This window comes from Cyprinodon tularosa, unplaced genomic scaffold (assembly GCF_016077235.1).
Source record: "Cyprinodon tularosa strain WSP-4 unplaced genomic scaffold, ASM1607723v1 ctg256, whole genome shotgun sequence".
NCBI classification, from domain to species: Eukaryota; Metazoa; Chordata; class Actinopteri; order Cyprinodontiformes; family Cyprinodontidae; genus Cyprinodon; species Cyprinodon tularosa.
In genome coordinates, this window is record NW_024038950.1 from 274,596 (window position 1) to 293,323 (window position 18,728).

An 18,728-nucleotide genomic window follows, 5' to 3' on the forward strand; every position below is an offset into this window, starting at 1 on the left:
GACTTTGACCCATATGAACCAGTTTTATTAAGTTATTTAAAGACTTATTAGATGAAGAGACTGATTGCTGCACACACCCTAATGTCCCCATAAAGACATTACATCTCATGCAGCAGGTAAAGGTGAGCAGGTGGTCGCCTCCTCATGCTGGTATCCTGACAGATCCACTGAAACCGACCCGTATGCTTCCTGTGGAGTCCGTTACATCAGAGGACGTCAGGCGGAAACATCAGGGCCTGCCTCTTGGAGCTGTTCGTTCTCAGAACTTCAGTTTCATTACTGTTTCACATGGAACACCACATATATACAGTAGGGCATGTCCACCACCACCACCTCCAGCCCAGAACCCCGAATTCTCCTGAATTATTGAGTTAAGGGTTCCCTTTACCAAAGAGTGATCTGGGTCAGAGGTCAAACATAAGCTGGAATGATGTGGTAAACCCAGAGCAGCTGGATGTTGAATTTTTGTTCCTCTGGAAGAAAAAAACTGTTAAGATATGATAATTGGGCCAAGTTCGGCTTTTAGTGGAAGAATGTCCAAAAATATTTGAGAACTCAAGAAAAGCAATAAGAGCACCTGAGCAAGAACTTTTTGGGGAGAGCTTTTAGAGAACCCTCCTTAAAACCTGATCAGACAGTCTTCTTTTATGAACCAGAACCCGTTATTAGCATTTTACAAAAAGAAACATTTAGGACTTCCTGGATGAAACAAAATTAGACTTAGACAGATTTTATTTTGTCATTTTGTACACACAAGTGTATACAAAACGAAATGATGTTTTAGTACAGCTCTTCTAGAATTTTTTATTTTTTAAAGTGCAGCCTTGATAAAGGTCAGCAGCCTTGATAATAAACACTGTGGTGAAAAAAGTGATGTAAACATGCGACTGTATAGTTACAGTTAAACCTTAACCCCCTTTTAACCAACCCATAAGAAGAAACATCCTGAAACCTCTTTATGGCCGAACATCACGTTTATTTGAAGTAAAATATATCATCTAGCTGTTCTGATTAGGACACAGAATACAAAGCACCCATGAGAGCATTGTTCTGAATGGGAAACCATTCAGAACCCAATATTATTTTCCTGGCTCTGTGAAGGACTAGCAAACCAACCCTTTACCGACCCTGTACAGACATTGGAAGATAGATTTTCTACTTTTAATCCCAGAAGCTCTTTTTTGACCAGAACATCTCCGAAAATGTTCAATCTTTAAAACAAACAAATTTTGAAGATATCTAGAATCTAAAAGAATGGTCACACACTGTTCCAATACATTTTATGATCCTTCAGTTGCTCTTCCAAGAACCCAAAATTCTCGTTTCCTGGTAATTTCCTGAAGAAATCCAAATGTTTCATAAACACCAAATGGTGTTTATGTCGTAAATCATGAAAGACAACAAGAGACCTTCAGCATTTTCACTGAGGTTCTGTCTGCCTATTTAGGAGATCTTTTACCTTCGGTGATCACCTTATGACATCTATAGTGGGAGAACTTCTGGGAAATTTAGAGAAAAGCTACAGAACCCCCCAAAGTGTTTGTAAAACAACCGTAAAGCCATTGTGAAGAACAGAGTAAACTCTTAGATAAACTCAACAAGACGACATGAGATGCAGCTGCTGACAGACGGCCCAGTAAAACGCATCACTTTCTCCTCTGGGCCCTGCTGGCTCTGCAGTGGAAAGTTCCTGTTGCCTCGGGCAGGACAATGACGGGGGCTTATAAACATCACAGAGGAGACGGATCGGATCGGGAAGACGAGCCTGAGCAGGCCTGCGGGAGGAAGGAGGAGGGCCGGTGGAAAACCTGTTAGCTGCAGCTGCTCCAACAGTTTAAAGACTGACCCAGAATCAGACGAATTTACCCTGAACACATTACTCCCCACAGAGAGGTCAGTCCAGGGGTCAAACGGACCCCAGGATCCCCACAGGGGTCAGAGTTCATGGCAGAAAGCGTCATATCTGAAGAAACATGGAGGTGAAACAATTACAGCAGTCATTTTAAGAGATGGATGTAAAAGAGCCTCCAGACTGAAACCATTTAGGAAGCATCTAATCCTCCTCAAGTGGTTCTTCAAGAACCACTTAGTTTCTGACAGGTGTTATTGTCAAATCTAAGCTGGTTCAGGATTTAAAGAACCTGTGCTTATAAATTAGGAAGTTGTATTATAAATACAAAGTGAATTGAACGAGGAAGGGACTAAATCTAATCAAATGTCACATGATGTGTGGACGGTTGAATAGAAAGAACTAAACCTACCCAGGCAGAGGTACCAACCTGGAGATATGGACGCAAATTAAATGTGTAAATTTAAAGAGTTCTTAGGAGGTCCAATCAAATCTCTTGAAGGTTCTGTAAATAATGGGATCAGAACCTTCATTCTTGCTGATTTCTTCTCACTCTAATATTGTGTCGACACACCTGTATGCTGCAGGACTCCTGCTTCAGTGAACGTTCTGACATTGATGGATCCATTATGGGTGGATGCTATGGATGCTACTCTGCATTTAGAAACCTTAGAAGCAGGAGGGGTGTACTTACTTTATACCTGATGTCTCTACATGTCGGTGTAATTATGGGGGAAAAAATTATCTTTAAAATGAAGTCGGCAAAGCGCAGAATCATGACAATTTCCTGTCAACTTTTATCTGCTTGTTGATCCTCAACCAGCCAAAACAACCTCTCAGTATTGATGTCATAACTGAGAGAAGAAGACGCAGTGAGAAGCTTAAATAAAAGAGTCAGAGTGTGGATTCATCTAAACAAAAGCTAGATCTTCTCCAGGGGTGGGATGGTTTCATCAGATTCTTGCAATAGAGCAGAAATTCAGTAGCTGATCTGTTTTTTGGTTTAAATGATCCAGAGCAGTCGCTCTCAGCAGATATTATGAAGCTTAACGTTATTTTTGTTGATTGTTTATTTTTTGTGAATTTCATCAGAAAGAAGCAGTCCATTTGGGTTACGTTCAGCACAACTAGGACCAGTTTGTTTAAAAAAAGTAATTTGTCAAAAACTGTTTTGTCAAGAACTTCATATAATTGAACAAAACAAAGGTGATCAACTGTAAAATAAAATGTTTTAAGTTATCTAAAAACATTATGAGTCAATGCTGTCATGAGGCCGTTTCCAACAGGAGGAATTAAAAATTTACATAAAAAAATGCAACTTTAAAAGACTTAGAACATAGTAGCCAACAGCCATTAAAGAATATCTCCATATATTTTACAGCAAGAGAATTAAGTTAAACACAAGCAGACAAAAAAAAAAAAAAAAAAAAAAACAGCTAACAGTATGAATTACTATAACAATTAAACAAATCATTTGGTTTGATGGTCTTTGATGACTTGATTAATAAAAGATTAAGATGTAGAGGATTAATGGTCTAGATAAGAGGGAAATGTCTTTTTAACAATAATCAAAATAAAAGAAGACGGTTTGATAAAGCGGCAGTTATGAAATGGCATTGCAGCACCGTTATTACTGGTTATTAATGGTCCAATGAACATACAGCACATCCTGAAAGTGAAACAAACTTTAATCTATCTGAGTATTTACTGTACAGGAGCTTTGAATAAAGCCAAGGTGAGTCATTTTCCTCTGTGAATTCAGCTGATTGAATGTGATCTGGAAAAGGAAATATTTGGCTTTATATTTAAGATCAGTTGGCAGTGAATGTTAGAACTAGAGCTGCCAAGCTGTTTAAAGTGAGTGATGGGGGGAGAAGGGGGCCAAGAACCTCACTCTAGAACAGGGGCCATGACCCTGTGGCTCTAGAGCCATATGCAGCTCTTTGATTCCTCCACAATGTCTCTAAATAGTGGCTAAAAATGATATAAAGAGCTAACTAATGTACTATAACCACAAACATCAGTCTGACGCAGTAAATTCCACAGTGTTGAATGTGCATTTTCAAAGTAAATGGATTCTTTCAGAGTTATTACAAGAACCATTGGAGTAAGATATGGACTATATAGAAATAGTTAACAGTAATCCAGAGTGGGATTGGTTAAACTTAACTCTAGGTGTTACTGTTACACTTCAAAATGTACTAAGAGGTTGTTAAAGGAGAATTCCGGTTTTTAACACTTTTAGCCCATTTTCTGTAGTGTCCAGGATGAAATCGAATGATCGACACCAAAATTTTGACAATTGCTCCTGTCTCTGCTTTTTGGCTCATTTAGAATCCACCCCTGGCTGCTTCAGAATGGCTTCCATAGTGCATGTCCGATAATGTCCTTAAAACAACCTTAAACGTTCTTTTTTTAAAATATGCTACTCACCGGGTCGTCAGCGCTGTTCAATGACGTTCCAAAAAAAGTTTCGTAAAGAAAAAACGTTCCTGTAGTGTTTTATTTAGCATTTTGTAAATCCCATTGAGTTCTGTTGGAATAGTCAATATTCCCCTGCCACCGGAAACGGAAATGGGGCCTGTTTACACAGTTGTAGTCTTTTCGCTTCACTCTGTGTACTCCGACGTCGAGGTGCTAATGTCTCTGTTAAACACTTTAAAAAACTCTGAAAATGGAATACGAAAGGTGGATTCTTGATTCTCGACGTCGGAGCATTCCAGCTATTCAGCCAGATGAAAGCCACTTGCTAATGAAAGGCATAAAATGGCCCACCTGTAGTTGACCAAAAGGCCCAGAAATGACTCACAGACCATGAGGAAAAAAATGCTCTGTTTCAATGAGATAAAAACTTAACTCTTTTAAGTGAATATCATGTCATTACTAAGTATATATCACCCCTACAAAAAAGCATGGTGGTGGAAGCATCATGTTATGGGATGCTTTTCAGAGGCTGCAACTGACAGACTCGTAAAATCAAATTGTACGTACTATAAATGGATGAATGCAGCAATAAAGAGAGCTAATGGATAAAAACCCTCTACAGTTTGTTTAACTGCAGACTGAGGAAAGAACCCAAAAGACCCAGACAAGGTCTGAAAGAGAGGCTTCAGAATCACTTTGTGAATGTCCTTGAGTTGCAAAGCCAAAATCCAGACTTGAATCTGTGAAGAGATAGGAAAATAGCTGTGCACTGATGTTGAAACTTGAGATGCCCTGCAGCTGAATGACCTTTTATTCAATAAGACTTCAGGTCATATTTGCTAGCAAAGGTAGGTCAAGAAAAGTTTAGCAAAAATTGTGGAATGAAGCATTAATAATTCACAGCAAACATGTAGTTTAAACTGTGATCTGCTGACATCTAGTGGTTAAATTCAATAATTGCAGTTATTTATCAATGAGCAACTTTTTTTCAGGGACGATAATGTAAATAATAAACATTGCTGTAAAAACACCAGAAGTAGCCAACTGGCTATAGTGCATCTTTTTTTGTTACACCATAGAAACAGGTAATAATATAATGGGGAGACGCAATATTATGGGGAGTGGCTGCCTAGTGGTCAGGGCAGAGAGCTTGGAATCCTGATGTTCTGAGTGGGAATCCCACTCCCACAGACTGACACTGTGGGAGTGGGATTCTGAGCAAGACCATTAACGCATGATTGCTCCCCCGGGTGCTGCACAGTGGCAGCCTACTGCTCCCTAAGGGGATGGGATAAATGCAGAGGTTAATTTCTCCAATGTGAGATCAATAAAGTTCAATGAAATAATAATAAAATGTTAAAATAAAAAAAATGTGTACATAAAAGCGCATAAAAATGCGCCGGCGTCCGTAGCGTCGTGAACGCGCATGTGCGCGCTTTCAGGAAATCCTATACACTACTGTTTATGCTCTAAAAACATTCTAAATGACTTCGTTTCGAGTAAATTCGGGATGCTACCCACTCAGGACACTTGGAATACATTGGACGAGCAGTATGGAGGAATATTGACACGTTTTTTGTGGACTTTTATGGACCTTTCTGTCTCGGGCACCATAGACCTCCATTATTTGAATGTCAGCAGACAGCAAGAAGCCTCCCAGATCTCCAGATGCATTTGAGATATCAAAAAAGTACTCCAGGGTGTTGTTCAGCATGGGGGTGAGTAGAAAATGAAGGCTAATCATGTTTTGGGTGTACTATTCCTTTAATAAGGGGTTGAGGGTAATCATTGCTGAGTTCTGTGATAACATATCTGTTTCTTAAAAGAGCTTTAGTTTTCAGGACAGAGTTCCCTTATTTTGCAGCTGTAAACAGTAAAGCAGAGGTGTTGCTTTTCATTTGCTCAGACAGGTTCAAGCTCCAGCTTTAGCAGACCAGCTGGCAAGCAGTAGGCGACAGGAGGGTGTGTTTGAGTGCACCACTTACTGACCAGGAGGAGTTAAACCAGGAGCGATCAACTTTAAATGCATAAAAGCTTAAAAAATAAAAAATAAACTCTGCAAAGGCAACAACAAGCAAAGGCTTTATTATCTGTTGGGTTGGATGAAGTCAACACCTGCTCTAGGCCTACTAATGATAAAGAATATTTATAGAAAAATATGAGGAAATGAGACAGTTCCAAAATAAATAGCAAGAAATCACACAAAAACATGAACAAGAGCAGAGTTTTCTTCAGTAACAATTTAAATATCTGATGACTGCTAAACTGATAGCCTACTAGATATTTAATTAAAAGGAAAATCCAGCCGAACCAACCAGGAAAGTCTACAGGTGACTATAAAACGGTGAGAAGGTTCTGCAATTCGGAGACGCTTTAGAGAAGTAATGAACAGGTAGAAAGTTTCTGATCTGGAAAAGACAGTTAAACCCTGTGATGGACTCGCCGCCATCATGTTTATGACACAAGGGGACACTTACATGTTTCTCACTAGACGTCTTTAGGTTTAGATAGGAATCTTAGTAGACAGCAGGTGCTTGAGTCACAGTATATGACGGGTCACAGAATTTGTCCTAAAACCTGATTGGCATATATATACCAGATCCTAGAACACTGTCGACTGTGCAATCCCAGGAATGGGACCTTTTGGCATAGGGTAAATATTACACTGAAGCTGCACCAATATTAATGGTAATCGGTCAGGAAAAACAAAACAGAAGAGAGAACCGGCTGTAATGTTCCTGTGAAATGGAACTTTGATCATGTAGAGCAGAAGTGTAGGAGACTGAAACATTTAACATGAAAAAACATTAAGGCATTTTTTTTCACATTTAGGGCTGCATTTGGTGACTTTCAGCATTTTAAAAGCAGAGCAGGTATTTAACTATCTGTCCCGCTGAGTTCTGACATGGATCTATAATCAGGATTACTTTAGACTGATCACTTCGTATTAATACGATGCAACTGCGGCATCAGCTTCTACTTTATTGTAGCCCAAACATTGAATTAAAAAGTCCAGCTAACCAGATGAAAGTGGGTTGTATTTTTGTCTGCTCCCAAATCCTCTTCACTCCTGAGGCGCTGGTGATTGGGATGCAGGCTGTGGTAAATGTCACTGATGTGCAACTTTCATATCTACACAGTCAGCCATCCTCTGCCGGGCTATTTGGCGTCTCTGTGTTTGATTTTTCATTGAGAAAAGATTTTTTTTCCTCATTTCTGCAAGATGAGTTTCTGTACACCGCGCTCCTTTCTGCGCTCATGACTGTGATCGTTCTGCTGCCTGGGATCTGCACCTTTTTCCACGTGTTCAGATTCCTGATCAGTTTAAGCTGGATTAAGTTAGTACATTGATAACCAGCTTCCTGGTACCACTGATTCTGATTAACAATAGTATGAATGGGTTTAACTGGATAGGCTGAAAGTTATCCCGCTACGTTCAGCTCGCTTCGTGGCACAGATCTCTGGTTAGATGAAGCAGAAGAAGAATTCTTGTTTAGCAAAAAACTTATATTTCATTCAAAGAAATGACTTCAGACACTCAAGCCTCTTTAAATGTTTTTAATAAAATACGACAAGAAAAAAAATTATTCAAATGTTGCCTAACCATTCGAAACAAAAGGAAGTCCATTAGAGCTTTAACTGTTCAGGGATCAATAACTGCTCAAATTATGTAAAGATCAAAATTTCAAAATCAAGGTTTCATGTGTCCAGCAGGGGGCAGTGTCTCTCAGCCCTCATGTCCAAAGAAGTTCCTCTCCTGCCATCCCAACATCATTAGCTCAGATTAACACAGATGTGGGAACAGGGAGTTTCAGGAAAAAGAGGGGCAAACCGCAGCCTTGCATCAAAGATCAGAGCTGCATCCTGATTGGCTGTCTCACAACGGTTTAGGGAGGCTGGTTACCTCCTCTAAGCATTCGTTGTAGGCGTCCTGGTAGTCCTCGTGAGGTTTGATCAGGATCACGCAGGTTGGCCGTTTGGATCCAGCAGATGAACCCAGATCCTGCAGAGGGATTTCAAAAAGTACAGCCATTCAGACAGGTTTAACATAAAGGAGAGGGAGAAGGAGGGGAAATGTTTTTGCTTGAGGTAGAAGAAATTAAAATAAGAGAAACGTCAGCTACAGGACAAGAATACGAGAAAATAAAAGTTGCAGAAAAAGCTAATGCATACATTCTAAACTGAGAATCTGATATTGCAAGCTTTTTACTATACATTTGACAAAAACATTAGAGGCCAATGAATAGACATAAGAAACTCTAAAACAGGTCAATTCATATGGTTTTGGGTTTACACTCACCACTTTGGACGGGATGTAGGCATATGGCAGGCTCCTGTCCTCACACATGACTGGCAGGTGGCAGTAGACGTCTATGGGCAGCGTGTCGCCGGCCAAAACCACAATACTGCAGGGGAAAGACAGCATCACAACCACTGTGAGCATGGAGGGAATTATCTGAAACGTGTTAATAACTAATTCTACACTGCTCAAAAAGTACAATTGTGTTTAAAGTCGTAGGGAAGTGGCTGTTCCAACCGTTGCAGTTCTGAATTCTCCAGAGTGGCGCCCGACTTTACACGAGTGAATAAAGTGAATGGGATTGATTGTTTATCAAGGGGATGGGATTGTTGTGGTGGAAGGTTCACAAGCAAGTTTGCTTAGTGACTGATTTTAGTCCATTTTTTTCTGTAAATATCAGACCCTGTTTCATCAGTTTTAACCATTTTTAATAAAGACTGTAGGGTCTCTGTTGTGTTTCTATGTGGAGGTCTGTGTCTGCTTGTTCTAGTCAGTGATCCAGCTGCTTCATCCTGGAGAGCTGACAAAAACCTTGAAACAAACACACCCACAACATTTTTCATTTAAGGGTGAATTGAAAGGATCCTAATGGAACCACCATTAATGAGATCTCAGTGTTCCTTTTAAGTGCAGTCTTTGAATAGGCCACTTTAAAGCACAGACTTTAAGGGTTGGGTTTACTGGTGAACGTGAGATCGCTATGCTATTGTGAACTGACTCAAGGTCACAACCCAATGATCAGGATTTCTAGTCTTAAAAAAAGCAAAACGTATCCATAACATCACTTTCACATTAAACTATACGAAGCTATATATATATATATATATATATATATATATATATATATATATATATATATATATATATATATATATATTTATATTAATTAGGGTTGTCAAAAGTATTGATACCCAAAAAAGTATCGATACTGAATAGTTGTGTCCGGATACAATACTCATTTTCAAAAGTATCGAAACAGTGCTACCATCAGTGGCACCTAAACAATCATTAATCTTATGCGCAGATTAGAGGAAAATGCACTTTCTGAGCACTGTGTGACTGAATAATTCTGTGCACTTTTTAGTTTCAGACTTTTTTCTGTAACAGGTGCAGCTGCTGGGAATTATTTTTGTTTTTTAACTGGTTTGGCTAGTGTCATTGTTATGTGTGTAAAGCATAGCCAAGGAAGGAACACTTAATTTTAATTTTGTAAGATTTATTTTTTAATCAAGCTTGCTTAATATTGTGCACAGCATACAACCTCAAAATATTGTTTATTGTATTTATTTATCTATTTATTGTATTTTATTTATTAATGAAAAAATTTGTTGAATTTTGGAGTCGTTTGTATCCTTGTGGTATCGAAAATGACATCGAGTATCGAATATTTTACTTAGTATCTGTATCGAGTTTAAAGGTTTAGTATCGTGACAACCCTAATCTGTATCTTTCTGTCTTTCTACATCGATATCTCGTGAATTGAGAAATAGCCCTGTCGACTGAAAACGGTTGTTTTGTTTCGGAACACTCTCCTTCTTCTGCTGTCGTTTGAAAATGGTTGTTTTGTTTCGGAACACTCTCCTTCTGCTGTCGTTTGAAAACGGTTGTTTTGTTTCGGAGCACTCTCCTTCTTCTGCTGTCGTTTGAAAACGGTTGTTTTGTTTCGGAGCACTCTCCTTCTGCTGTCGTTTGAAAACGGTTGTTTTGTTTCGGAGCACTCTCCTTCTGCTGTCGTTTGAAAACGGTTGTTTTGTTTCGGAGCACTCTCCTTCTTCTGCTGTCGTTTGAAAACGGTTGTTTTGTTTCGGAACATTCTCCTTCTTCTGCTGTCGTTTGAAAACGGTTGTTTTGTTTCGGAACACTCTCCTTCTGCTGTCGTTTGAAAACGGTTGTTTTGTTTCGGAGCACTCTCCTTCTTCTGCTGTCGTTTGAAAACGGTTGTTTTGTTTCGGAACACTCTCCTTCTTCTGCTGTCGTTTGAAAACGGTTGTTTTGTTTCGGAGCACTCTCCTTCTTCTGCTGTCGTTTGAAAACGGTTGTTTTGTTTCGGAGCACTCTCCTTCTTCTGCTGTCGTTTGAAAACGGTTGTTTTGTTTCGGAACACTCTCCTTCTTCTGCTGTCGTTTGAAAACGGTTGTTTTGTTTCGGAGCACTCTCCTTCTTCTGCTGTCGTTTGAAAACGGTTGTTTTGTTTCGGAACACTCTCCTTCTTCTGCTGTCGTTTGAAAACGGTTGTTTTGTTTCGGAACACTCTCCTTCTGCTGTCGTTTGAAAACGGTTGTTTTGTTTCGGAGCACTCTCCTTCTGCTGTCGTTTGAAAACGGTTGTTTTGTTTCGGAACACTCTCCTTCTTCTGCTGTCGTTTGAAAACGGTTGTTTTGTTTCGGAGCACTCTCCTTCTTCTGCTGTCGTTTGAAAACGGTTGTTTTGTTTCGGAGCACTCTCCTTCTTCTGCTGTCGTTTGAAAACGGTTGTTTTGTTTCGGAGCACTCTCCTTCTTCTGCTGTCGTTTGAAAACGGTTGTTTTGTTTCGGAGCACTCTCCTTCTTCTGCTGTCGTTTGAAAACGGTTGTTTTGTTTCGGAACACTCTCCTTCTTCTGCTGTCGTTTGAAAACGGTTGTTTTGTTTCGGAACACTCCTTTTTTTTTCAAAACGGTTGTTTTGTTTCGGAACACTCTTCTGTTGTTTCAAAATGTTTGTTCTTAATGTATCTTTGTGTCTTTCTATATCTATATTAGGGTTGTCAAAAGAATCGATACTCAAAAAAGTATCGATACTGAAAAGGAGTATCCGCATACAATACTCATTTTCAAAAGTATCGATTCAGTGCTACACCAGTGGCACCTAAACAGTCATTTATCTTATGCGCAGATTAGAGGAAAATGCACTTTCTGAGCACTGTGTGACTGAATAATTCTGTGCACTTTTCGGTTTCAGACTTTTTTCTGTAACAGGTGCAGCTGCTGAGAATTATTTTTGTTTTTTAACTGGTTTGGCTGTCATTGCTATGTGTGTAAAGCATAGCCAAGGAAGGAACACTTAATTTTAATTTAGTAAACTTTTTATCAAGCTTGCTTAATATTGTGCACAGCAAGCAACCTCAAAATATTGTTTATTGTATTTATTTATCTATTTATTGTATTTTGTTTATTAATGAAAAAATTTCTGTTGAATTTTGGAGTCGTTTTTATCCTTGTGGTATCGAAAATGACATCGAGTATCGAATATTTTACTTAGTATCGGTATTGAGTTGAAAAGTTTAGTATCGTGACAACTCTAAAATATATATATATAATTTTTTTTAGGGATGGAACGGTTTATGAAAACCGTCCAAACCGTCCGGTTCTTCTGTCTCGGTTTGATTCGCGTGTGTTGCGTTCGGTTCACGCACTGCTCCTTTTTCTCATAGGTGAAGCGGTTACACTCCAGAGCAGATGGTGGCGGTAATGTGACCAAAGCCAACCACCAGTAGACAAGAAGAAGAAGCGAAGCCGCGTGTAGCAGAAAGAAATCAGTTGTTGTGGAGAATGCCTACGATGACGGCGGAAAGAAAGTTGTGGATAAAAATGCAACAGTGTGCAAGCATTGTGCAACACGTTTTGTTTATGCTAACAGCAACACGGCCAACATGTCATGCTAACCCCCGAAATCAGAAATCAAAAATCACACCTACTCCATCGGCGCCCCGTCCCGCTGTGCTCCAGACCGCCTGCACAATGCAAAGCATACAGCCTCCTCTGTGGCTCCCGTCCGCTCCCCTCTGAGTTCCTTTGGGATCGTAGAGGGCATGCGCGAGATGATTAAATTCAAAGCAGCTAAACATGCGGAAATGATTCATGGTTTCCGCGAATAATTAAAAATAATTACAATTCATAATTTTTTGGGGATTTTTTCATTACAAAAATTTTTTTTATTTTATTTTATACCGAACCGAAAACCATGACCACGAAACCGTGAACCGAACCGTGATTTTTGTGAACCGTTCCACCCCTAATATATATATATATATACACAGGTGCTGGTCATAAAATTAGAATATCATGAAAAAGTAGATTGATTTCAGTAATTCCATTTAAAAAGTGAAACTTGTATATTATATTCATACATTACATACAAACTCATATATTTCAGATGTTTATTTTGTTTAATTTTGATGATTACAAATGACAACAAATGAAAATCCCAAATTCATCATATCAGAAAATTAGAATATTACTGAAGACCAATAAAAACAAAGGATTTATAGAAATGTTGGCCAACTGAAAAGTATGAACATGAAAAGTATGAGCATGTACAGCACTCAGTATTTAGTTGGGCCTCCTTTGGCCTGTATTACTGCAGCAATGCGGCGTGGCATGGAGTCGATCAGTCTGTGGCACTGCTCAGGTGTTATGATAGCCCAGGTTGCTCTAATAGTGGCTTTTAGCTCTTCTGAATTGTTGGGTCTGGTGTATTGCATCTTCTTCTTCACAATACCCCATAGATTTTCTATGGGGTTAAGGTCAGGAGAGTTTGCTGGCCAATTAAGAACAGGGATACCATGGTCCTTCAACCAGGTACTGGTAGCTTTGGCACTGTGTGCAGGTGCCAAGTCCTGTTGGAAAATGAAATCTGCATCTCCAAAAAGTTGGTCAGCTGCAGGAAGCATGAAGTGCTCTAAAACTTCCTGGTATGTGGCTGCGTTGACCCTGGACCTCAGAAAACACAATGGACCAACACCAGCAGATGACATGGCACCCCAAACCATCACTGACTGTGGAAACTTTACACTGGACTTCAAGCAACGTGGATGAAGTGCCTCTCTTCTTTTCCTCCAGACTCTGGGACCTTGATTTCCAAAGGAAATGCAAAATTTACTTTCATCAGAGAACATGACTTTGGACCACTCACCAGCAGTCCAGTCCTGTTTCTCTTTAGCCCAGGCAAGACGCTTCTGACGCTGTCTGTGGTTCAAGAGTGGCTTGACACAAGGAATGCGACAGCAGAAACCCATGTCTTTCATACGTCTGTGTGTGGTGGTTCTTGAAGCACTCACTCCAGCTGCAGTCCACTCTTTGTGAATCTCCCCCACATTTTTGAAGGGGTTTTGTTTCACAATCCTCTCCAGGGTGCGGTTATCTCTCTTGCTTGTACACTTTTTTCGACCACATCTTTTCCTTCCCTTCGCCTCTCTATTAATGTGCTTGGACACTGAGCTCTGTGAACAGCCAGCCTCTTTAGCGATGACCTTTTGTGTCTTGCCCTCCTTGTGCAAGGTGTCGATGGTCGTCTTTTGGACAACTGTCAAGTCAGCAGTCTTCCCCATGATTGTGTAGCCTATAGAACTAGACTGAAAGACCATTTAAAGGCTTTTGCAGGTGGTTTGAGTTAATTAGGTGATTAGAGTGTGGCACCAGGGGCCATCAATTTTGAACCTTTTCACAATATTCTAATTTTCTGATATGATGAATTTGAGATTTTCATTTGTTGTCATTTGTAATCATCAAAATTAAACAAAATAAACATCTGAAATATATGAGTTTGTATGTAATGTATGAATATAATATACAAGTTTCACTTTTTAAATGGAATTACTGAAATCAATCTACTTTTTCATGATATTCTAATTTTATGACCAGCACCTGTATATAAACACACCATGCACCTTTTCCTCCTTTTGGCAACTTCTTCTTTTTGACTTTTGAGCCAAAGTAACGGGTAAATTTCTCCACTGTGAGATCAATACAGTCAACCAACCATTCTAGGGGTGTAAATAATAATCGTTTTGTATCGATGCATCGATCCAAAAGCCGACGTTCCGATGCATCGACACGTCCGCAAGATAATCGATTCATGTTTTTTTTCCCTCCGGTCTATTTTTATCCATTTGCTCCTGGGCGTAGTTCTCCCTCCCGTGCTGCGGTGGCGCTAAACCTATTTTGCCCTCCTACCTCACTTCCTGGTTATACTCTTACAGCAGTTTGTTGCAGCAAGCTTCACACAGACATTTTTAAATTATGCTCAGTATTGAAGCGTGGTCTGAGCTACACACTGTGGGTCTAGATACGGCCGAGGCGGTGAGGAAGTGGGGACGAGTTTAGTCCGACGACGGAGGGACATGAGGGCCAAAAAGAGCGGAGATTCAGCTGGAAAAAGGGTCTCAGCGGTCTCGCTCACCTCGCTCTTCTAGCGGGTCAAACTTCACGAGTTGTTTTCCGCAATTTCGGTCATAAAAACAAAACAAGCCGGCCTCCTGTCTGCTGCACTGTTTGCGGTCAGCTACAATCTGGGAGAGGTGCAGCGGAGCGTCTCTCAAGGGGGCGGTGACGTTGACACTCTGGAGCCTTCTTCTTCTTCTTCTTTTTTTTAATGGCGGTTGGCAAACAACTTATAGGTGCATTACCGCCACCTTCCAGAATGGAGTATGGACCAGACAAACTATTATATTCTCCCTAAAATACCCGTTCTTCTTAGAAAATTAAAAATACTACCAAAAACTACATCCCCAGATGACCTTTGAAACAATTCCCTTATATCTAGTTTATTTTTATTCCTGTCTAACTCTCTAAGCAACATCTCTCTTTCCTGAGTATATTTATTACATTCTAAAAAAAATATGTTGGACAGTTTCTCTGGAACCGAGGTATTGCATTGAACTCATTACACTGATATTGTGCAGTATTTTTGCAGTATTTTTTGATGCAACTTTTCTACTTCTGTTATTTGCTGTTGTTTCTAATGAAAATGCATAATGATATTACAGCTTTCATTTATTTATTTCAAACTTGAAACTTTGTTTAGCCTGTAAGGTGTAAAAAAAAATAATAATAATAATTAAAAAAATTAACCGCTTAATCGATTAATCGAATCGTGGTGTATTCTTGAGTATCGAAAATAATCGAACCATTGGGTCAGGAAATCGATACTGAATCGAATCGCCATGATGGATGTGATTTACACCCCTACAACCAACCAGGAGTGACTGTAGGTCAGACCTAGAAACTGTGAGTCAGGCATTTTTCTCCTTATGGGGTCTGCTCTGAAATGCTCCCATAGAGGCCATTACTGTCCACCAGTGGTGGATCTAGGGGGTGGCTACTTGGGCACCAGCCCCGGATGTTTTCCTAAGGCCCGGGATCTCGCTTCTAAGTTGAGCTGAGTAAAATGTGCAGCACTGGAATCAATCAGAGAGTGGCAGCATGCACAGGAAAGCAGCCTGTAGCATTCCCATGCATAAGAAGAAGAGTTTCTCTCACTGCTGCCACTTTAGCCCAGCCCAGTCCAGGTGGCTAAAATATTGGATTTTCCTCTCATAACTCTGGTAAATAATGATCAAATGTCACCAAATCCACAGGATTTGTTGTTGATGAAGAGAGGAATAAAACAGTTAAAGACTTGCAGGTAAATTAATTTCTTCCCATTTTATGTGGGAGGGACTGATTATTTCAGGCAGCTAAAATATCCATTCATCCATCCATTTTTTGAGAAATAAAGACCAACTGCTTCCAAATTCTCAAAAATTGTTATGTGTGATAGGATGTTTTATGCCTGAAATCCAGTAATCTGTCATATTTTGCATTATAACAGGATTTACCAGAAAGCCTACACTCTCATCTTCGCCCTCAGGGCTTAGCCCCTGATCTCCTAGAATCCTAGATCTGCCCCTGCTGTCCACTGTCTCCTAATGTTGGATTTGACCTCTGATCTTAACTGAGGGGGGCCTGCAGAGCAGTAGGGGGTCCAAATTCTTCTGTGACTTCCTGGACAAGTTGTGTGGAAGCTTTTCAGTAAATCTTTCTGCCTGAGAGTATCAAACGTTCCATTTATTGCTAACTTTCTCTGTCAAATATTTATTTCAGACTTCTGGCGTTCTGGCAGTAACCAGGCCTACAACTGAGGCAGTAGATACAGCTGATCAAAACAAAGGATTCAAGGTTTTGTCTGAATATAAACAGTTCATCTGAAACATTTAAGCTGCACCAAAAAGTAAAACCCTGCTTTACTCTTTAAGGCCTCTGAGCCTCACCAAGCAGTCAGGATGTTTCTAACCCTCTCAGCTCCCCACATGTTCGCCCAGTTTCTCCTAAAGCTGCTCTTCTACTGAGGTAACCCAGATTATAACGATATGCCCCAGATTATCTCAGTAACTCACCCTTTCTCTCCTTTGTTGATGAATTTCTGAACTTCTTTCACTCCTCTCCGGATGTTCTTCACTTTAGCAGCTGCAAAAACACAAACACCTTCTGTAACTCCAGGCATAAAATAATGTTATAGAAGCAGAAACTAAAGCTCCACCCGGTAGATTAAATATCACCGATGGCTTCTTTTGGTGTTTCTACCTTTTTTCACGCACTTGTAGAGCTTCTTGCTGAGCTTCTTGGAGGCCAGCGGCTGAGCGATGGGGTTGAGATGAGCGATCAGCTCGGTGTAGCTCCGCTCCGTCCCTCCGGCCTCCGCCGCTGCTGGTTCCTCTCCATCCGCAGAGACTTTCTCCTTCTTTATTTTGGTCATTTCTGATCGATAGTTGGTTATTTACCGCTCGTTTCTAATCTCACTCAGTCACAACATTCACTTCAATCAGTCCACCAGGCTGCCGCACGTGTTGCCCTTCTTCTTCTTCTTGTTGTGTTTATTGGCGGTTGGCAACAAACTTAATAGTAGCATTACCGCCACTTACTGGTATGGAGTGTGGCTCTCGTTGGTCTAACGCTCTTTTTGTATATATATATCTATATATACTCATACATACACCTACCAACCCACACAAACAAACTTACATCCATATTTATATTCTACTCATCACTATCATCCACACATTCACTCTTATGTCTACTCTATCAAATTCTACTGAATATCTTAGTTTTCTTTAAGAATCTAATAACTATTTGTATATGTTTGCTCTCCAAACTTTCCCTCAAAATATCTATTAACATAAATTTTACCTTAATACTTTCAAACTCTTTTATCATACATCTTCTCTCTCTTTCATATTTATCACATTCTAGAATAACATGTTCTACTGTTTCCCATTCTCCACAATATTCACATTTACCAGTTGCATCACGTGTTGCCCTTCTTCTTCTTTGTGTTGTTTATTGGTGGATGGCAAACAACTTAATAGCACATTACCGCCACCTACCGGCAAGGAGCCAGGATTCTAACGTTTATTCAAACTTAATAGAATACTACAGAAGAAGATTAGGGCGACTGAAAAAAAGAAAAAAGTTAACTGATTTTTAAATATTATTTCATTTCTGACTTTAATCTCAGAATTCTGACTTTTTTTCTCATATTATACAGAAATAAAATGTAAAAATCAGTTAACTTTTTTATTTTTTCAGTGGCCCTAATCCTCTTCTGGTGCATAAAATTTAATGAATACATAAATAAATAAATTATAAGAAATAATCAAGCATTCGATATCAGTAAAAATGTTAATGTATAGCATTTCTTAAACCCAAAACGTAATCTTTTTAAGGTTTCAGTAAGGTAGTTACAGTTTTAACTTTTCCCGGACAGTAGGTGTCGCACTAGTGCTTCATCACTCCAATTGCAACCTTCGATTGTGCTTTTTCTTTCTTTTGTTTGTTTGTTTTTTTAAATTGCAAATTACAAGATATAAAACATAAAGAATATACAATTTTTACATGTATCACAAATCCATTCATCATCAGGTCAGGTTTAGCCAGAAAATAATTTCTATCAAAAATAGGACCAAATGCTATCAAACAGAACACCCAAAAAAGACACACTAAAGCAAAATAAAATATATTTAACTAAAAACAAGTAAGTAGAATTAAAAACAAATTACATTCTGGGTTAATATGTCCCAGCTGTGATTTTAATTGAATCACGTTTAACTTTAAATAATCTCAGAGATTGGAAATATACATCAAAATTGTTTCTTCAATGACTAAATATGAGCTTAGTTTTGAAATACCTACAGATATGAGAGGGGAAATAATCCATAAGACAGTTTCTAAAATACTCCAAGGACATGTTTTCATTTTCTAGTCAAAATAATAATGTTGTTTCAGAAATTAAAGAGAGTTCAGTATTCTTTGGGGATCTGTCCAAAAGTGATAAACTAGATTGTATGAAACAGAAATGTTTCATGAGCTTAATGCTTCTAAAACAAAATACATACTTTTCTTTATTCAAATTGAACTTAGATG

The 18,728-nt window shown here is 39.3% G+C and overlaps 1 protein-coding gene across 1 annotated transcript; it reads right to left on the reverse strand.

Moving 5' to 3' along the window:
- Positions 1–7,816: 7,816 nt before the first annotated feature.
- nhp2 (NHP2 ribonucleoprotein homolog (yeast)) lies at positions 7,817–17,192 on the reverse strand. The gene is made up of 4 exons (XM_038288472.1): positions 16,893–17,192; positions 16,706–16,775; positions 8,574–8,679; positions 7,817–8,276 (listed from the first exon to the last, which is right to left on the reverse strand). Exons 1-4 carry the CDS (start codon positions 17,062–17,064, stop codon positions 8,151–8,153), a joined length of 474 nt encoding a protein of 157 aa, XP_038144400.1. The 5' UTR covers positions 17,065–17,192; the 3' UTR covers positions 7,817–8,150.
- Positions 17,193–18,728: the final 1,536 nt, after the last annotated feature.